Raw genomic sequence first — 24,000 nt, 5'->3', positions numbered from 1 at the left:
ATAGAAACACAACCAATTTTTAATTGAAATAAGATTAATAAGTGAAGTTCGAATTGATATCATTTAAACTTTTTACAACAAAATAACCACCTTCTTCCTAAACTTTTTATTCTGTCTTTCCAAAATTGAAATCTCTCAGATATGTATAGGATATATTACTGCAGAATCCATTAACTGGTTATACCTGATGTGTAAACAATTATTTCAATGTGCCTAACAGTTGTTTACGCTACAGAAGATTGTTAGTTTCCTAGGGAATTGTTGTTTTTATGTCCCCCATTTAAATCCTGAAGACATACGTAAAGTTTTTACTTTATAAGCATAATCTAGTTCTTGTTCCGCATTTTCTAATGCAATTTTGTTAGCTTCCAGGTGTTTAATTATTTTAGATTTTGCTTAACTATTTCCTTCAGAAACTTTCTTAATTATCTCTTTCCTTCCCTTTGGCAGACAGTTGATTTTTCTGCTAATATTTCCAACATTAGCAACTGCTGCGTTTCCATGTGCATATGTATATTACTGTAAATGGAGATGATATTATTGACTCTAGCAAAAATATACAACGGTAACGAAGTAATTTTATTTTGTTACATCTATTGTTTATGAATATTCATAGTGACATTAATAAGTTTCCTTAGGTCATAACATTTTTCTTCTACTTAAATTGTGGGAAAAAAATTCTGCTGGGCCTAAAATTATGTCAGGTGTTTGAATCATTAAAAAAGAACCCTATTTATTTACTGACTTTGTAAATTCTATCGCAATTTTGAACAGACATCAAACACAAATATTTCCACATTATTAATCAATAATAATCAGAAACTGACTATTTGGAAATTGATATACTTTACCTTTGACATTGACAAAATCTATTCTATTCTAAAGGAAAACAAATGCATCTACTGAACTAGGCATTTTTTTTTTTGAAGAATAATCATATATTACATACATTTATAGCGGCGATGACATTACCTATCTATCTATCTATCTATCTATCTATCTATCTATCTATCTATCTATCTATCTATATACATACATATATATATATATATATATATATATATATATATATATATATATATATATATATATATATATATATATATATATATATATATATATATATATATATATATATATATATATATATATATATATGTATATATATATTTATATATAAACAGAGAGAGAGAGTGATATGTATGTATATATATATATATGGGAGAATATACAAAAAATAACAACAGACGAGGACAGGTGGTGTAAATAACAAAAGTATATATTAGTATGACGCTCGGGAATACGGAAAGTCTTTGACGTTTCGAGCTACGCTCTTCAACAGAAAGAATACGGAGACAAGGAGAAAAACACGGAGAAAAAAAATTGAATAGTGTTCAGTCAACGGTCAATCATAATAATGGCCGATCATAACAATGACTGACCGGAAGTTAGAAATTCTTATTTCAGGAGAGCTAAGAAAGGGGGAGATAACAAACGGTGATCGGGAACGAGGGGCTGTGTGTGGGAGGTAGACTGCTGGTGATCTTGACGTATGTAGTGTGAAAATGGGGGAAGGGAGAAAGGAAGAAAGTAGTTGGTCAGTTGTAGTGTGTGCGTGGTGTGATGCGAGGGTATTGGTGTGGTGTGCGTGGTGTGATGCAGGGGTATTGGTGTGGTGTGATGTGAGGGTGTTGGGAGGTGGGGAAGGCATGGGTGGAGTGTGGGGTAGAGGTAGGGGTATGTGGGTAGGGTGGGGTATGTGGGTAGGGGTGGGTGGTGGGTGTAAGGAATTGGATGGGGTGGAGTGGGAAGGTAGAGTAGGAGTGTGTTGGGGTGTGGTGGGATGAGCTTATGAGGGGGTGTTGACGAGGAGGGAGAAGGGGAAGGTGGATGTAAGAGAGGGGGAAGATGGGTATGGGAGGGGAGAGGAAGAGAGGAGAGAGGGTGGGTATAAGAGAGGGAAGGGGGATTGAGAGAGGGGGAAGGTGGGTATGGGGGGAGAAAGAGGGGAAGGTGGGTATGGGGGGAGAAAGAGAGGAAGAGAAAGAGAGTGAGAGAGAGGGAAGAGGGGTATGGGGGGAAGAAGAAAGGAAGAGAAAGAGAGTGAGAGAGAGGGGAAGAGAGTGAGAGAGTAAGGGTGAGAGAGTAAGAGAGTAAGAGTGTAGAGAGTAGGAGAGTAAGAGTGTAGAGAGTAAGAGTGAGAGAGGGGGGAGTACGGGAGAGGGGGGGAGGGAGGAGTACGAGAGAAGAGAGTGAGAGAGAGTAAGAGAGAGGAGAGAAAGAGTAGGGGTGAAGAGAAGTGGGAGTATGAAGAGAGGTACAAAGAGGTAGGAGTCGGAGCAGGAGGTGGGGGAGGGGAGAGATGGGTGGTATGAGGGAGGGTGGGGGAGAGAGACAGGAGGAGGGGGTTAGATGAAGAGTGGAGGGGAGTTGAGCCCATGTGGCGCAAAGGAGCGAAGATAGAAGATTAATCCCTGTTCACGGCGCAAACGGGAGTCCGGATGGCCCCTGTGCATGGACAATCCAAACACAGACAGGTGTTGCCGCAAGGAGTGGCCGGCAGAACGGAAGTGGCGTGACACCGGGGTGTCATTGCCGACGTTGATATCTCGGAGGTGTTCCGCGAATCGGTCGGCCAGGCGCCGCCCCGTTTGTCCGATGTACAGGGATTGGCAGAGAGAGCAGGAGAGGCAATATATGATGTTGGTAGACGTGCAGGTGAAGGAGTCGGTGATGCGATAGGGTCGGTGATGGGTGCTGGTGAGGAGGGTGGTGTTGGAGAGGTAAGGGCAAGTGCGGCAGCGTGGACGGGAGCAGGGGAAAGAGCCAGGTTGGGAGGTTGGGTTGGGGAAGAAGCTGTGGACCAAGAGGTCCCGTAGGTTGTGGGCTCGTTTGAAGGAGGGGAGGGGTCGATTAGGGAAGATGTGGGAGGTGGAGGGGTCGGACTGGAGGCGCCGAAAAGCTCGGAGAATGGAGCGTTGGAGGGGTAGGGTGGTGGGATGGTAGGTGAGGGGAAAAGGGAGGCGGGAAACGGCAGGGCGGGTTCGGGGGGAGAGAGCAGATGCACGGTCCACAGAACGTGCTCTGGCAAGGGCGGTGTGGATTGTGGTGGGTGGATATCCACGCAGGCTAAAGTGGTGAGCCATGAGTTGAGACTGAGTCTCAAAGTCATGGCTGTCGCTACAAAGTCTGCGTAGACGGAGGAATTGGGAATAGGGGATGGAAAGTTTTGTGTGTCTAGGGTGGGAGGAGGAGAAGTTGAGATAGGAGTGTGAGTCTGTGTGTTTGTAGTGGATGGTGGTGCTAAGGGCGGAGTGGAGGATGCTGACCGAAATGTCGAGAAAGGGGACAGAGGTGTCAGAGACAGTACAGGAGAAGTGGAGGGCAGGATGGAAAGATTGAACGAAAGAGAGGAACGAGTCAAGATGTTCGCGGGAGAGAGAGGTGGCACCGATACAGTCGTCGATATACCGACCGTATAGTTCGGGAGTGGGACCAGTGAAACTGGAGAATATTTGGGCCTCAACATAACCAACGAAGAGGTTCGCGTAGTTGGGGCCCATTCTCGTCCCCATGGCCACTCCCGAGAAATGCTGGTAGATATCTCCCGCGAACGAGAAGCAGTTGAGAGATAGGACAAGTTCGGCCAGACGAATGAGTGTGGAGGTGTCGGGTTGTGGGTTGGGGCGTTGGTCTAGAAAAAACTTCAGGGCACACAGCCCCTCGTCGTGGGGGATCACTGTATAGAGGCTCTGGATGTCTAGAGTGAAGAGAAGCTTAGAAGGGCCGGGAGGGAAAGAGAAAGAGTTGAATAGACGAAGCGCGTGGTTAGTGTCATGAATGTGGGAAGGGAGAGAAGCCACTAGGGGGGCGAGGACCCGGTCTAGGTATTTTGAGATAAGCTCGGTGGGGCAGTTGCAGGCGGAGACGATGGGGCGGCCAGGATATATATATATATATATATATATATATATATATATATATATATATATATATATATATATATATATATATATGTATATATATATATATATACATGTATGTATGTATGTATGTATGTTTGCATGTGCGTGTATGCATGTATGTATAATTGTGTATTATTAAACGGATACTACATATACGTATATGTATATCATCTCTCCTCCGTTCTTTGAATTCGGATTTTTATTCGCATTCCTAGTAAACCTTTTATGCTAACGGTGACCTATAAAAAATCTTTCTGCATCTTATCGAACTTCGATATGCGAAAATCCTACGACCAACTATCCAATAGATTATTGTTCCCCAAATTTGTTTTTTATACTTACTACGAGCTGCTCGAAACTTACTAACTTTCTACACCTAGATCATTGGGTCTTACAATTACATATTATTATATATACATTCATGTATACATACATGTATACATACACATACACACATACATACATATATACATCCATACATATATATATATACATATACACACACACACACACACCCACACACACATATATATATATATATATATATATATATATATATATATATATATATATATATATATATATATATATATATATATATATATATATATATATATATATATATATATATATACATATATATATATATATATATACGAGGTTGATCAATAAGTATAAGTATCTGGACTATTGCCATAGTAATGAAGTTAAAGTACGCAGAGTAAGGCCGCTTGGCACAGATTGACCTTAAACTCTGATGTACATGCGCATTAAGTTTAGTGTGCATGCATAGCAGAGTTCAATCTTGCTAGATGGTATTACTCTGCGTACTTTAGATGCGTACCTATGGCAACAGTGCAGTTACTTATGGATCGGCCCTCGTATATATGCCCAAAACACACACACAGACACACACACACACACACACATATATATACATATATGTACATATACATATATATATATGTATGTATATGTGTGTGTATATATATATATATATATATATATATATATATATATATATATATATATATATATATATACACACTATTTATACACACACACATATATCGTTATATTTCGGAAGGGTCAGTTTTTTTGGGCCAAATAAATACATGCACTATACATTTGTTCTTCACCGAGCATACAAGAGGACTGAAAGTGTCACTGACGTGGTGATAGATGTGTGACGAAAGATTTCCGGATAATGGGCATCAGTTAAAATAAAAACAGTAATACACGAGTGGAAAACGAATATATAGTCCGTGTGTTTATTAGGCAAAATTTAAAAAAAGTGATCACCCCAAAATATAAGAAGACCTGTTTCAACACACGATTTCACATCTTGCAACACAAATTCATAAACGATTACCTAATAATATATAATTTCTAATGATAAAATATATCATTTTTAATGATAAAATATATAATTTTTAATCATAAAATATATAATTTTTAATCAATATAAATTACTTCATATTATATAATCCACCATCATCAGTTAAAATTTGAAACATTTAAGATTTTAAATATTGACTCAGACATAGCCAAGATCAGGTGCATTAGTCTCTAGTTTTCATTTACAACATATACTAAGAAAATTATAATTGACTTCTGTAACGACATTTAACAAACATAATAGTAAATACGTTATCATTGTAGATTGTTAACCAAACTTCGATTGAAACCATTGTACTAATCGTCCTTCATGCTATCCCTTTCCAAAAATATGGTTGGTTGGGATTTGAGGCCTACGAAAGTGCTATTACTAGCCTAACGCTCGAAAGCATAGATAGTTGTCGTATCAATTTACAGTATGTCTCTTGTGAGAACACTTGCGTTGAACTTGCGTAAGAAATCAATGTAATAGACTTTAATTATTAATCATCTTGTAAACTCAAAACTTAATTAACATTGAATTTAAAGATGATAATTATTCTTTTAAATTCTGTCTTCATCGTGATATCTTTGAAGTTAACCTTTATTTGATGGTCCAATTTTTTAAAATTACCTTTGATTCCGTTTGTATAATTTTACGACATTCACTGAATATAAGGTTATCTGACAAGGTGCCTGATCGAAATGCTTACTAATGTTTTTCATGTTTCCTTTTGTTTCGTTTATATTCTGCTAGAACGAAAACTATATTCGATAGTTCAATACTTCTTTCTCTAACTCAATTTCCCTTGTGCACACGCTTCTTTAGAATCAGTAATTAGGAGATAATGAGAACTTTACTAGAGACAGAAAATCAATTAACGTTTGGGAAATTATTACTTTAATTAAGTCTTGTTTAGATTCATATCTTTCGACTAGTGTCTGTATGAAATTCCCAGGTCTTAATTAACTGTCTCCAGGAGGTATAGGGGAGTTGATGTAGAATGGCTGTTCTCTGTGAAGATGAAATTGGTCTACAAACTCCACATAATACTGTTTCATATTATATTAATGCAGACTTGTAAATGGGGAAGTTTCAAAAAACACTTTGTTATACGAACATTCATTAAAGGCCATAGGTACGTCAGACGATTTCTATTTTCTAATAAATATATTAGTTTTCTTTTACTGATGCAATCTCAAAATTCTCTATGCCTATATGATTAATATTTGAAATTCTTAAGCTACGTAATTTCATAAAAACACGTACTACTTAAATACAATTACTTACATATGATGGACGAATTTGTTTTTGTAAAGGCTTTTTTGTGACAGACTCAAGTACCCCATTAAAAAATCAATTGAAAAATATTGTATGCTTTAGGTTCAATATATATTTTGTCCTATTGCTTTTTCACGCTGATTCATCTATTTGAGATATAGTATTCTATCAAGTGTTTAAAGTTATACATACACATATGCATTCACGTATACTACATACATACATACAAACATACATACATAAACGCGCATGCATACATACACACATAGAGTTATAAATGTATATATTTCCATAGTCAGAGAAAGGTATACTGTCAAGCAGTGCTAGGTTTCCGAATAAATAGTAAAAATACTATCAATAGTAAAATATAATAATGAGGTGAACCGGTATAATAAATACCATGCTGGAAAAAGTTATTTGAGGCATTTTTCCGACTTTACGTCCTAAGTTCAAATTCTGCTGGGGTCAAATTTGTCTTTGGTTATTTCAGGGTCAATGAAATAAGCACGAGTTTTTCACTGGGGTCGATAAATGCCAGTTTAAAACTGGTGTCGATGCAATCAAAGTACACCCTAATGTAAAGTTGGTGGCCTTCTACCACAATTTGAAACTGATATTGAAATACATTAAAATAAAATACTTCTAAGATATTCCATTTGATCGAGAATGCTGTCTAAAGTGTTTGTTTTACACACGCGCGCACACACGCACACACATTGTGTGTACACGCACACGCAAACATATATACACATCATTCAATAATGGATTTAAATCTCAGTATGCCGACATTCTTTTCGACTGAAGGGGGATGTTTCATTGTGCAACATGGAGAAATAGGTCATGTTGATATTTTTAAGAATACATGACATCGTGAGTCAACTGGACGGTCCTCGAAAGCTAGTTCAACATATTAGAATAGCAGTTAAATCTCCTTCAGATTATATTTTGTGTTCTTAAGAACATTTAGCTATTATAACGTACTGCTACATAAATAGGTCTGAACAGACAGAGAAAGGATAGTAAGTTTTCGAAACAATTTGAAGGTTTGATTCCATCGATTTTAGTTAAACTAAGAATAAACATTAAGAACTACTTACATTATCACACGGATACTATCCTAAAAGGCATGGTTCTATTGAACTGCCATTCCTAGTTATGAAATCAATTAATGGATGCTTATTCGAAATTGATTTTACTTTCGGATTCATGTAAATGAAAAAATATATAAGGAAATATAAAAAAGACTACCTCATTCAGACATTTAATAATGAAAGTAAGAGGTTAAACTTGGGCAGGCATACTGAAATAATGTGGAAATAAGTTTTCATTTCGGACACGGTAATATAAAAATAATAAGATTCACAACTCTATCAAGATCTATATCTTTATATAATACAAATAACATCTCTACAGCAATATTTTGCAACATAATAGCAACTTGATTTTATTGCTACCAGTCTTCATTGAATAATCGCATTTGCTTTTAAAAATGTATTTGCTGAGAAACAGTTTACTAATCACCATCGAGAAAATAGATTTCAATCAACATTCAATTTGTTCATATCAATTATATATCGTTTATGTACCTGAAATGGGAGTGATTGTAAGTGTTTACAATTTTACCGGTCTTCCGCTCTTAATGATTATTATGATTTAGTTTGCTCTTTATATATATATATATATATATATATATATATATATATATATATATATATATATATATATATATATATATATATATATATATGTATGTATGTGTGTGTGTAGTGTATGTGTGTATGTATGTATATATATATATATATAAATATATTTATATGTAGAAGTATATATATACATATATATAAATATGTATATATATATATATATATATATATATATATATATATATATATATATATATATATATATATATATTATATGTATGTGTGTGTGTAGTGTATGTGTGTATGTATGTATATATATATATATATATATATATAAATATATTTATATGTAGAAGTATATATATACATATATATAAATATGTATATACATATATATATATATATATATATATATATATATATATATATATATATATATATATATATATGCGAGTAAAAATAAATACAAAAAAGGTGGATTTTTTTGTATGATTGTGTATAGAGGAATATATTATTTTGCTTAAAAGAGTTCCAACACTGTCTGTTTTTTATGTTTTATTTATATTCCTGCAGAACTAATGTGGGGTATAGAATATGGAATATACAATATATAATATGATATACAATATACATATATATATATATATATATATATATACATATATATATATATGTATATACATACATACATAAATGTATATATATATAGCTACATACATGTACGGCATATATACACATACACACGTATACGTGCATGCGCGTTTATTTGTACTACGAAAGAAATCAATTCTAAACGCACAATGTAGAGTCTAAATCTGTCTCTGTGTCTCTCAGTCTCTGTGTCTCTCAGTCTCTGTGTCTCTCACTCTCTCTCTCTCTCTCTGTATATATGTCTGTATGTATATCTATATGTGTGTGTCTTTGTGTTCCTGATTGTCCCCCACCAACGCTTTACAACCAGTATTAGTATGTTTACCTCCCCGTAACTTAGCGGTTCCGCAAAAGACACTGATAGAATAAGTACTAGTTTTTTTGTTTTTTTGAATAAGTCCTGTGGTCAATTTGCTTGACTAAAACCCTCCAAGGCGGTGCCCCAGTATGGCCCCAGTCAATGATTGAGAAAATTAAAAGAAAAAAACATAAAAGAAAATATATATCTACGTATGCTTGTGTACTGGTGTCTTGTATTCTACAGAACGAACGACCCAAACCCCGCCGCCACTTCATCCTTCTTAACTTGAACGACAGTCTTGTAGCTGTCAGCAAAATCTGTCGTCGCATCTCAGGAGTAGATAACAAACCTTTTCCTATTATTCGTCTTTCATTCCTTGTCTTTCCACTTTTTTCCTTACCTCTCAACTCTAAATAACACCCAGTCTTGCATATGTTGTGTCTTACCCTTTGCCGCATCACTCAGTAATACTTTTTGTTCTCTTAATTTTTAAATTCTTTTTAATACTGGCTTTTCTATTCAGTCGAACTCTCCACTGTGGTGTAGTTGACTTGAAACTTCCGAGTGACAATGTAACCTTCATTTCATTAAGCTAATCTCAGCCTGAGGATTAGCTACGTTGAGCATAGCTCATAAAATTTCAATTGCATCAAGACATTTGACTAAGAAGCATTCGTAGCGTGCAATTTACCTGTTCTACTCCCTCAATTTGAATTTATATTCTTGTATATGCATATAAATGCACATATGTACATGTTTTTATGTATGTGTAAACACACACACACACACACACACACACACACACACACACACACACACACACACACACACACACACACTCGTACAAACATACACTCACATATATTTATATATATATGAATATGATGGGGATAATTGCTTCATTTTGTAAAACGATAGCCGTCTCATATTCAGCCCAAGACTGAAATGCTAGTGAGATATATCTACGTCAATGGATTGAAGTCCCGAACATTTCTATATTTTGCCACTCTCTTCATTGTCTAAGAGAGAGGAAGCATAGCAGGTTACAGTGACAAGCATTTTAAGATCGGTGTTACTATTTCGACTGCAAGTTTTATGTCAGAGCATCTTTCTTCTTGAGGAGACACCGTCACTACAGTAATATGTTACGTGGGCTTAGAATTTTACTAAGATTAAATCAGAAGATATTATCTACGGAAAAATATGGACTTAGCTTCAGAATCTATGGTTACAAATACCTTAATATGCAGGTAAATGACGAATAGAAATAATACAGTATTGATTACTTTAGCTATTGGAGGCGTTAGACCAAGTCAATCATAAACTGATCATTATCGAGGAGATAAATGTTTGAAATAACATTTAAAATTGATATATTATTTGTTTAACAAAGTTAAGTGATTTCTATTTGCAATTGATAGAATAGTTGCAAATGAAGAGATTGTAGTTTCTGCGTGTGCATGCATTAAACTATGATTAATTGAAAACAAATAACTTATAGCACTTACTTCTCGAGTACTTGCTAGGAGATGTATCAGTAGTTTTTAATGATTCTACCATTTTATGTACTGGTGTTTTCATTGATGTTTCATATAAACTCGCTTCATCTCCTAATTGTTCCATCAGTTCTTGGATTTCTTTGTTTTTCTAAGAAAAGAAAAGAATATGGAAGAAAGTGTTTAGGCTGATTTGTTGCGAACAAGAAAAAATAAACAGCTATACATTATTTTGGAAAGACATGAATGTATATTTCTATGTCCAGTAATTAGCGATAATCATATTGGTCACTATCGACATCAAAACATGAAAAAACAGTGAAAAATGGATTTGATCTACACTACAAAGTGACTGCCATTTTATCCCTTAATATTTTCAGAATATTATTTGAAAGGCATCACATTCACAACATTTTGGATTTAGTTCATATATCCTGTCAATTTACAACTAAGTCAGTCAAGGAAACAATTGTTTTCTTCTCTTAAGTCAATATGGAACCAATGTTCAATCCTATAACAGTGTGCCTTACGAAGGCATCTACTACCGTATTGACTGGTGGGGCATATCTTTCCATACAAAATGTGTGAAATGGAAATTATGAACAAATCACCAGGCATACATTATACATACATGCATTCATACATTCACACACACACACACACACACACACACACACACACACACACACAAACACACACACACACACACACATATATATATATAATTATATATATACATATAAATTTACATATTATGTACATATGTAAGTATGTTTGTAAGTATATATGTGTGTATATATATATGTATATGTATATATATATATATATATATATATATATATATATATATATATATATATATATATATATATATATATATATATATATATATATATATATATATATATATATATATATATATATATATATATATATAAATGAAACCATGCATTGTAAATAACAGATAAAACCATTTACGTATAGGACACAGAGGCTCTCTAAATCTTCATCAGTTATCAACCAGAATGGTAATACTCAGTTTCGTACCTTTGACGATAAGACTGAGGGGCTTCTCATGTTGGCAGTGCTTGCGAAAGACGCAGAGAATCGGGCCTCATGCAAACAAAACGAAACGTCACAGAGTTTACATACGAAAGTAAAAAATATGTAATTTATGATGATGAACATAGAAGAAACGATCAAAATTACAGCCATGCGACTGAAAGACACGAGTAGTATGTAATGCTTAGAAAATATTCTCACGGATGTAGACAACAGAGGATCGCAAGACCACGTCCAGAACTACATACCTCCCTTACACATAATATTTTTACTCAGGGACTAGTAGACTTAACACCGTTTGGTAATCGGTGCGCATTCAAAGTCAGTGAACACCAATTGACGATACCGGTATACCTTTGAATCGCTTTAACAATTCATAATAATGAATTTTAATCTTCTTAATTCTACCTCAGTTCATCTAATTGTATATATTGATCGTTACTTTTGATAAAAAGCCTTTATTTATTTAATATCTAATGTGCATTTTCACTGTTTCTCTTCATACTTTCTCCATATCTTTTCCACGTGTAGTTTCTATTTTCTTTTTGAAACACATTTCTATGATATATATATATATACTAGACTTATTACCCAGCGTTGCCCGGTAAAGTATTCACGGAATTGTTTGTGACATAAAGAATGACCCTTCATCAGTTGTTAGCTGCTTTCCAAGTCTCGAATTTCGAGCATTCAACAACAATATACGGTTTAACACTACGCATCTTCTTCTAAGTTTTATCTTATATATATATATATATATATATATATATATATTCTCTAAATGAAGTATTAACAGTAACTGCACGATAAAGTGTAGTATATTGCCACTTAAGTGTGGCTGACCCCTAGGGGTGGATGTTACTGTTGCTTTTAGCCCCAGGAGGACATCTCCTCCAGCTGGCTTATCGACACACGACTGTGTCCTGTTTGCCAAGGGTAGTTATCCCTCTCACCAACATCTGCAGCACGAACGGATCCGGATGTCAGGGTTATTTCCCTTCGTCGGCGTCCGATAGCGGCTGGCCTTGGTGAGAGAGACAAAAACCTGGCAATCTTATATCTTCTTTTCAAGTGAAATTCTTCACTGATATCGAAAAGGTGAAAACAAGCAATGTTAATTCTCTAAATGAAGTATTAACAGTAACTGCACGATAAAGTGTAGTATATTGCCACTTAAGTGTGGCTGACCCCTAGGGGTGGATGTTACTGTTGCTTTTAGCCCCAGGAGGACATCTCCTCCAGCTGGCTTATCGACACACGACTGTGTCCTGTTTGCCAAGGGTAGTTATCCCTCTCACCAACATCTGCAGCACGAACGGATCCGGATTTCAGGGTTATTTCCCTTCGTCGGCGTCCGATAGCGGCTGACCTTGGTGAGAGAGACAAAAACCTGGCAATCTTATATCTTCTTTTCAAGTGAAATTCTTCACTGATATCGAAAAGGTGAAAACAAGCAATGTTTTCAGCCGCTATCGGACGCCGACGAAGGGAAATAACCCTGAAATCCGGATCCGTTCGTGCTGCAGATGTTGGTGAGAGGGATAACTACCCTTGGCAAACAGGACACAGTCGTGTGTCGATAAGCCAGCTGGAGAAGATGTCCTCCTGGGGCTAAACGCAACAGTAACATCCACCCCTAGGGGTCAGCCACACTTAAGTGGCAATATACTACACTTTATCGTGCAGTTACTGTTAATACTTCATTTAGAGAATTAACATTGCTTGTTTTCACCTTTTCGATATCAGTGAAGAATTTCACTTGAAAAGAAGATATAAGATTGCCAGGTTTTTGTCTCTTTCACCAAGGTCAGCCGCTATCGGACGCCGACGAAGGGAAATAACCCTGAAATCCGGATCCGTTCGTGCTGCAGATGTTGGTGAGAGGGATAACTACCCTTGGCAAACAGGACACAGTCGTGTGTCGATAAGCCAGCTGGAGGAGATGTCCTCCTGGGGCTAAAAGCAACAGTAACATCCACCCCTAGGGGTCAGCCACACTTAAGTGGCAATATACTACACTATATATATATATATATATATATATATATATATATATATATATATATATATACATACATACATACATACACACATATATATATGTGTGTGCGTGTGCGTGTGTGTGTATGAAGGACTTTCGCGTCAGTTTCGACGTATGAATATCTGACAACCTTCTCTTTCTTTGTTAATCACAATACTTATGTTGAATCTGACATCTAGGATTCGCCAACGAATTGTAAAGAAGTCCACAAATGCTACAAGTGTGTGAATTACAATTCAGTGCGGGTTGTATATTTGCTTTTCTCTTTTGCCATGCACTCCTTAGCCAGTTAATACTACTTGCAACAATGTTTCTTACATCATTTTGACACAATGATATCCTGTTTGTTTGAGTATTCTTTTGTCACTCATTCTGACGACACGACCAGCTCAGCACGATTGCATTTGTGAGAGTGTGTGAATAGGCATGATCAACACAAGACACAGTTCATATCATTTGTTCCATACGTGCGTTTTACCAATGCAATGCCTTGCCTCCTTGTATCTATGTGCAATTCCAACTGGATTTTGAACCTCAGCAATTTTTTTCAGGGATTACTTTATTGCATAACGTTTACAAAGATCAAAAGTTGATGAAAATCTACGTAGCGTGTGAAGATCTCAACTTACTAGTAATTGTTGTACATCTAACTTTATGCCCACATATCCATGCACACACACATACGCACACGCACACACACACGCTCACACATACATATATGTAAATACACAAATGGCTTCTTTCAATTTCCGTCTGCCATATCCACTTAGATGGATTTGGTCGCCTTGAGTTTATAGCAGAAGACATTTGCCCAAGTTTTCACGCAGTGGGAGTGATCTCGGAACGATGTGGTGAGAAAGCAAGCTTCGTACTACACAGTTACGACATGTATATATGTGTGTGTGTGTGCGTGTGTGCTTGTGTATGTGTATGTATGTGTCAAAAGTCCACACATACTCAGAAATATTGGGCATTTTAACAAACTGAACAAAAATGCATGCTCTGTTTTTAATTGTGAGGTTTTAATTTTATAAAGTCATGGATATGTGCACCAGCTAGACAAATTATTGAAACCGCCGCGCTAAAACGGACAAAATCTAAATGACTGGAGACAATAAAAGTAACTCATAAAATATTTTCAATTTAATATGCATCACTTATTATTCGACTTGTACATATCCCATATATGCGAAGCATACTTAAACTCAGCGTTTTAAAAGCATTTCATGAAGATGGACAAAGTGATTTATCATATTAGCGGTTTCCGGATAGAAATCGTTTCTCTGGTTACATATATATGACTTACTTTGATTTTACGTCAGGAGTTCAGCACATTCTTTCTGATAAGGAAATATGAGAAGCGATATGACAAAGTTGTCAAAGAATCTACGTTGATATTTAAGTTCGTTGATTATGGATCAATTAAAGAGTCAACTATGTTGTCTTTACAAATTACGAATGTAACACAATTCTTCAGAATCAAAGAACCCTTCCCTCCGATAATATTGCGAAAGTATTGATAATCTCTGTAATAATAATAAATGTTAAAATGGACATTTGTAATATCAGGTCATTAAGAATAAAATGTCCGATTTTAAACTGAAAAAGCATTGCAGTTAATGCACTTGAATTATCAACAAAATTTGGGATTTTATTGATAGCTTATTTATGCCAGCAGCGAAGAATTCACGATGCAAAAATCGTTCACTTTTAGGCCGTGACAGCAAACCACCGCAAGTTTCAAGACCACGTGTCATTTTATGCTCTTACATTTCGTGTGGTACCAGCTTGTCCAGCTTATTTACCTTGCCGATTTGTTTCAGATGTAATCGGGACACCAAACCTTTTTGCTAACTCACGCCTAATTTGAGATGTATCCTCTTCCACTACAATTTACAGCACGTCATTATCCACTGTGGTTTCTGATGTTCTAGAGTAAAGTCACCAAACTAAAACTTCTCAAACCATCGACGTACAGTGCGCTCATTCGCCGCATCTTCGCCAAACACCTCATTGGTGTTTCGACCTGTCTGGGATGCATTGGTTCCACGACGAAACTCATAATCTTAAACAACACGAATTTTTGATCTATCTATGAGTTGATTTACAAGAGAAAACTCACAATTTAATCAGAGACCATGAATTGTATTTCGAATGTATAAACAAGGAATTGTCCGGATAAAACATTGGAGTTAACGACTGTCAAACTTGGTGCAGAAGAAAATCAGACATTTGATTCTCAATGAACTGATATATGACTAAGTAGATGATTTAGAAACATTTATACTGTGCTCGAGAGTATTTCTGTTTCACATATATCATACACTTATTTTAATCTAATGTTGCACCAAGTGCATATATTAATTTGTAAGTGAGATATAGAATTCATGAATTCATGATATTTTGAATATATATATATATATATATATATATATATATATATATATATTAACTTACCAGATATTACATGTAGATATTAGTGCTGCGCGGATAGCATCCTGAGACTTTGGCCATGATAGGGAATATTCCATTCCTGAAAGGCAGTATGAATCCTTTGGACATGTAACATTACGCACGGTTAAAGTTATTCCCTTCAATTGTAGTAAAAACCGCTTCAAAAATAGTAGTTTTTCAGATTTATTGCAGTAGACACATATACATGTATTTAATGTGTATATTACTTCAAACACCATGTAATATTATTTCCAGCATTGTCGAAAATTCCGTAAAAAAAATTGAAAGACTTACTAATGTCATGTATCTTAGTAAAATAGGAAAAATGGACGTTTGAACTGGGAACATATGGAAATGAAATCTTCTTTGGAGGAAAAACAATATCTGTTACAATACATTGATTTATATTCTAAGGTTTAACCAGAAATTAAAGAGAAGCTTTACTATTTTTAACAGAAATTATCATTTCCACTTCCAATACATTAAAAAATTTAGACTCCAAATTTATTACAAAATAGTGAAAGGCCTTTAAGTAGGATACATATTTACGTATATTTATGTAATAACCAACAAACTGACAGAGATTTGCGACCAGCACTGATTTCATATAAATAAACATTTTCGTTTAATTATATTTGCTACGTATGCAGAAAATGACTTTGCACTGTTTGTATCCATAACGATATATATACATAAACGTGTGCATGTATGTGCGTGTATTGATACATACATATACATGCAAATAGATACACATACATACGGACATATATATATATATATATATATATATATATATATATATATATATATATATATATATATACATAAAGTTATATGTACATATATGTAAATATATATATACTTATAAATATGCATACATAGATATGTGTATGCATATGTATGTATATCTATCTATCTATCTATCTATCTATCTATCTGTCTATATATACATACATATATATATATATATATATATATATATATATATATATATATATATATATATATATATATATATATATTTACACGCCCACAGACTTGCATGCAAATAATCGAACGTGTATATATGTATACATGCGTGTATTTGTATATACATATTTCTGTATCAGCATGTGTTTATTAATTTTTCATTACATGATATTTGTTTTGTGTTCAGTTTTACTCATGACACTTATGGAAATAGAATTCCATAAAAGTTTTACATTATTCTTTTGTAATTTTATGTGTATAAGCTTTTATGGAAAGACTTCCTTTCCATTAATGTAAATGAAAAAAATACACAGCTATGCATCTGTGATAATATATTTCTGATAATATTTGTAATTTAATAGCTACATTTTACATTATCTAATGTGTGGTATTTTTTCCAGACAAAAGACTACCACAGCTTGCTTGATATATTCATGGTGCAGGCAAAATTTATTGCTCGAATATCAACATCCAAAACGTTGGGTATATATACATATATTCACGCACATGTATGTATGTCTGTACGTATGTATCAATGTACGTACGTCTGCAAGTATGCCGGTAAATATATATATATATATATATATATATATATATATATATATATATATATATATATATATATACTTAGTAGCAGTAGAAGTAATATAAGCCTAATTTTGCATAATTGCATCGGTTGAACGGAATTTCTTGCGTAGAATTTTTGTGGATGGGGTCCCTTCCTGTCATGAAAGCTGCGCTATTTTCAAGTAAGGTCATATTTACTCAGGACTGCTATGTGTCATAGACTATTGGGAATAAATCAGACTGCTTTATTACACTGAAAATGATTTAAAATTATCACGCGATGGCTTGACTAGGAAACACGATCCTAGACTCATACACATAGGTATATATATAAATGCAAATATATCTGAATACATAAACATAGGTACGTATAAACGCACACATATATGCATATATAAATCACACACATCTACGCACTCATGTTTATACGATGCGTATCTCTTTGTCTTGGTCTAAATCCATTATCAAGACTTTGTTAGTTTGGAGTCATAACAGAAAATACTTGCTGAAGATGGCACTTGGTGGTATTGAACCCACAACCATGCGGTTTGTAAGCAATCACTTTAAACACGAATTTTTCTTGTAAACCATAAATAAAGCAATTGAACATTCAATTGAAATATCACTCAATACCTTCTTATATAGTAATTATTTAGTAATGTTATTAATTATATATTCTGCCAAGGTCGACTTTGCCATTCATCCTTTTGATGTCGGTAAAATAAATACCAGTCCAACACTGGTGTCGATGTAACAGACTTACACTCACCCTCAAAATTTCTGGCCTAGTACTAAAAATTCGAACCCAACTTTGCTAATTATAATCGTGTGCGTGTGTAAGTACCTGTATGTTTAGATAATTTTTTTCTGTAGGTAAGTAGGCAATATTGATAACCAGAGCATCAAATGTCAGATGAAAATATTAGAGATACATTAATTATATTGACTTCTCATTCGAACATAAGAAACATAAGAGGTAATAGGAAAGAGAAGGAAACACCTTTGATTTAAGGATTGCGGCTTCAAATGATGACAACGTGATTCTAGTTTTCTGTGTTTGTACAAAATCAATAATTATTCTTTAAAATACTAAATGTTGAAGCTCATTACTACCCTTTGATCACTGCGAGGAATTAAAAATATGAGAATATTAAATTTCTCCCATAAAGTATATCATAACACACACTATCACATACACTCACACGCGCACGCGCACACACATTCACACACAAATATACATACATGAAAACGCGTGCATCTCGTAATATGCTGTCGTGTTTATCGGTATATACGCTTTCAATTTAGAACCATTGGGAAATCATATTTCTACCCGCATAAACCCGTTTCTGTGGAAGATATGACAACGACAGCTTTCCATAATGCCATTCCAATATCATACGTTTTCGAAATTAAATGTAGTTGAAACGTCATTTAAGCGTTGAAGTATTCTATTCCTTCGGTTCCTGCGTTAGTGAACTAAGCTTAACTCAATCTGTAATACTCAGACACATCGGGATAGAAAGGTTCAATACGTAGCTATTATACGTAATACAAATATTGGCAACACATTCGTCTCAAATAAGTAAAGTATAGGTTTAATATGACATTCCTACGTAAACTTTAAAAATAGGAAAATAGTGGATGATAGGAAATGGCGTACATTTGAGCCTTGATCTATTCGTGAAACTTTAAAATACACTAAACAATAAAAATAACAACAAATCCATCATACAACCAGTATTTCTTATTTCTTTACTGCCCACAAGGGGCTAAACATAGAAGGGACGCACAAGGACTGACAAGGGGATTACGTCGTTTACACCGACCCCAGTGCGTAACTGGTACTTAATTTATGGATCCCGAAAGGATGAAAGGCAAAGTCGACCTCGGCGGAATTTGAACTCAGAATGTGACGGCAGACGAAATAAGAACCAGTATTTCTCTCAGTACAACTACTAAAATTTTTCGTTATATCACCTCCGCCCTTCCTCTCCAATGTACATCTGAGCAACGTCTTTTTCCAACAACCGCATTTTTCAAATGCTCTGAAAACGTGGTGATAACTTAGGAATACAAAACTAGAAGAGGAAACTGGAAGTTTGCTTCGTTTCTTTTCCTTCTGCAATCTACTTTGTACCTTCTGGCATTGTTTCGGCCTTACATAACAAATTTCTTTAATATATTCGAGCGGGTACCCAGAAGAAATCGGAATTTTACAATATATTTTATTCACTTAGCTTTAAAAGTTTATACTTTTATCGCCTTCAAAGTATTCTCCATTTGTAGCAATGCATCAGTCCAGACGCATTTTCTACTACTCGGAGTAGTTCTGGAGCCCTTGCGAAGTGATGCCTTTTAACGCCTCCGTCTTTTTCTTCTCCTCTTCCACATCTGCAAAAACGTTTTCCTCTAAGGACATTTTGCATTCGAGAAAACAACAAAAAATCACAGGATGCAAGATCCGGTGAATAGGGAGGTTGAGTAAGCGGTGTAATGTCATTTTTTGTCAAAAAATGTCTCATACACAATACGGTGTGCGCAGGCGCATTCTCGCAATAAAACCACCACTTTCCATTTTACCACAAGTCGGGGATTTTCATCTCACCATGTCTCGCAAGTGCTTCACAACTGCCAAGTAAAATGTTTACCAGAATTTGACTAGGAGGAACAAATTTTGTGTGGACCATTCCTTTCGCATCGAGGAAACAAATCAGCATTGTCTTGATATTGGACTTCACTTGATGAGCATTTTTACGGCGAATGCTTCCAGTGATTTCATTGCTTCTTTGTTTCCGGGTTGTAGCTGTAACAGCATCTTTCGTCACCAGTAGTAACCTTCAAAAACAGATCTGAATCAACTTCCAACTTTTCTTTCAGTTCACGACATGCATTCAATCGTGACTACTTTTAATCTTCCGTGAGCAAGTGAGGCACAAATTATACTGCAACTCTTATCATTTGCAATTCCTCGCTAAAAATTCGTTGGCAGGGGCTCCGGGTCACACCATTCATATCAACAAGTTCGTCAATCGTTCGATGACGGTTCTCCAAGATCAGTTCATGGATTTTCGTGACGTTTTCATTCGTTTGGGAAGTCGATTGAACGAGGCAAGTGTGGCAAGTGGCAAGTGACCATTCATGTGGCAAGTGAGTATTCTCAAAGCGTTAAAACTGCTCGTAAACTTATGTGTTGCTCATGGTAGCGTCCCGATAAGCTGTTTGGAGCGTAAGAACTGTCTCGGCTGGCTTTTTCCTGAGCAGAAAACTGAATATATATATATACATATCCAAGACAATCTATATTAAAAAAATATACGTTACTCTGCAAACCCTGTCTTTATATCTTATGTATATGGACACCTTAAAATCGACTTCTTAAAATATGAACTTTGCAAATCACAAGTTACTTTGAAATATAGTCTCGGAAGTTATTCCATTATTCATACATGGGAAGTTGGCAAATTATAAGATGATTGATAATATAATGAAAGGAGAAATATTTAGAAACATAAAGGAAAATGTAGTCCTCTTGAATTAAAGATAATTAGATATATTTTGATAAGTCGGTAGAAGAGAACATATGTCAGTAGCAAATTAATATATATTATTGAACTTGGAATGACTTATGGAAAAGACGGAAAGGGACTGAAACACAATGTATATATATATATATATATATATGTGTGTGTGTGTGTGTGTGTGTGTGTGTGTGTGTGACCTATATGGTACCTCTATAACCAGGGCTACTTTAGCAGTTTCCTTGTAGAATGAAAATCACGATGAACAACCTTAATCGATTATATATGAATACACACACACATAAACACACACATACACTCACTCACACACACATATATGTATATGTACATGCACACAAAATTCATGTGGTGATGCTTCAACAAGTAGAAAAGAAAAGCAGTCGATCAGCTGCGACAGTAAAGATAATCTCATAAAAAAAACTACAAATCCTCTAAATACAGCAAAGTGTTGTCGAAAGAATAATGTATTCCCCCATTAATGAAGCTGAAAATGATACCATTTCGTAGTTGTCTTTTGAGTAGATAACGTTTAAACCAGAAACGCTTTTAAAGAAGATGAGAAAAAGAAAACAAAACAAGGGAGATAATCAATTTTGCAATAATTTTATGTCAAGCAGACGTAAACCAGATGTCAATCGTTTACTAAATGTCCGGTAGTCTACTTTGAAATTCTGACAAGATATATTTCTAGATACGCGGACATAGAGAGAAAAAAACTCGTATCTCGAATTTGTGCTCGTTGGAGGTTCTCAAGTTTCCTAAGAGTTTTGAAGGGCCCCAAAAATGCGCAGTTTTTTTTCCTATCAAAAGAGCTGTTATTGGATGGAACACAAAATACATGAGTGCTAAACAAACCTTGACACAACACAGTTATACAATGAATAATTGTTTCTATTATATCAGATAGAATATGCAAGCACATTGAAAAAAATGTTATAAGCATTGCCAAAAACTCCTGTTTGAAATATTATGACATTATACCGGTAAGGGAAGTAAAGAAAGCTACAAGTTTCATTTTATGTGCCCGAATGTATTTAATTCAATGGAAAATAGTATTTTACGGTATGAACTTTCGATATCATGTATTTTGAGTTCGAAAATAAATATGATTCTTTGAAATAATCGTTGGGTATATTGAAGATAGTAATTTATGTCATATTCCACATTCGATTTCAACGTGTTATAGTTAAACTTCAATTTTTCAACAAAGGCTCCATAGAAATTGTATATAACTAATAAATTTTACCAAAAGTTATGTGTGTATTATATGTAAATACTTTCAATATGTATTCAAGACAGCTGCTTTTAGTTAAACATTTCCATCTTCATATATCTTTTATTCTATTGCAAAAGCTTCACGTGTTTTGAAAAATATAAAGGTTGTGTAATATTTGGCATGATGTAAACAATGCAGATTTTATTTTTTTGAATAAATATTTGATGATTATATTCTTTATATTTGATGATTATATTATGAGCGTCATCGAATATAGTGCAGGATGATTAAAAAGTTATGATCGGTATCAAGGTATAAATGTCAAAAGACACGAGATATTTTATAACTAGAACAAGGTTTTTTTAAAGACACTTTAAGAGCATTGTTTTCTGATTAGTTCTAGTAAATGTCATGGTCTATACGGGTTATCTTTCGGCTGCAAAGTGTGTTTTACAAGGGAAACGAACAAAAACGAAAACTGCAACAAAATAACAGAATAAAAGCGAGGAAATGTAAACATAACATTATTAGAACAATATTATTTTATCAATGGAATAGATAAGTATTTAATGGAATTGAAATGAATGCTTATACAATACAAAAACGTTATTACAGTGCATAAAGAAGTAAGTTTAAAAGAAATAAGATATAAAGGAAAAATTATTGAAACAATCTATATATGTATTGATGCCAAACAAATATTTTTTGACAACACTTTCGTAACTAATCTCTAATTGAATTGCGGAGATTGAAGAAAAAACGTTATTCGACATTTCAATATCGGTTATTCGGGTCCTTACCCTACTAATGCTATTGCACATATAATCGCAAGAAATTGTTACATTTAAGCATTTATAGTATGTATTACAGACATTAGAACATATATAATAATTGACAATATCTATTTCATTTCACGGTGCAAAAATTGAGAGAAACAATAGGACCTAAATTTTGGACGTTCAGTAATACAAAATCGTTAAACCCAGAAGAAAGAATCAACTGAGAGAAGAAAGTTATTCAGCCACATGCAACAATTTATATAGAAAGTGTAAAAAAACATATTTAATGATACACACGTATGTATGCATGTATGCCTGTCAGTCTGTCTGTATGTATGTATGTAAGTATGTATGTATGTATGTATGTATGTGTGCAAGTATATGTCCAGATGTGTATGTTTTGCTTTATGTATGTATCTCATGCATATATTTGTCTATCTAGATATGCTAAACTTCTGGAAATTTTAACAGATTTTTACTCTTCCAGTGATAGATTGAATCTGTAGATTTCGAATTCTTTCTCCTTTCTGGTTTTGAGAAGCCTAATTTCTCAAGATTGATATTTAGGCAGTGTGTTACATATCACAGGGCCACCATAATTACAAGTATAGACGAACACATACACCATAGAAAGCGGGAAACTGGGCCCATGAGCCTG

The 24,000-nt window shown here is 34.5% G+C and overlaps 1 protein-coding gene across 2 annotated transcripts in view; it reads right to left on the bottom strand.

The window, feature by feature from the left end:
- Nucleotides 1-24,000, bottom strand: part of LOC106873978 (gamma-aminobutyric acid type B receptor subunit 2) — a 1,140,241-nt gene that overhangs the window by 161,685 nt on the left and 954,556 nt on the right. For both annotated transcript variants that reach the window (XM_089355293.1, XM_089355294.1), the window contains exon 17: nucleotides 10,728-10,866. In XM_089355293.1, coding sequence (XP_089211419.1) covers nucleotides 10,728-10,866 — 139 coding nt within the window. The remainder of the gene's footprint in view (nucleotides 1-10,727; nucleotides 10,867-24,000) is intronic.

This window comes from Octopus bimaculoides, chromosome 7 (genome assembly GCF_046866305.1).
Source record: "Octopus bimaculoides isolate indiv1 chromosome 7, ASM4686630v1, whole genome shotgun sequence".
In the NCBI taxonomy this organism is placed as follows: domain Eukaryota; kingdom Metazoa; phylum Mollusca; class Cephalopoda; order Octopoda; family Octopodidae; genus Octopus; species Octopus bimaculoides.
Note: the sequence above shows the minus strand (reverse complement) of the source record. Positions and strands in the feature narration are given on the sequence as shown.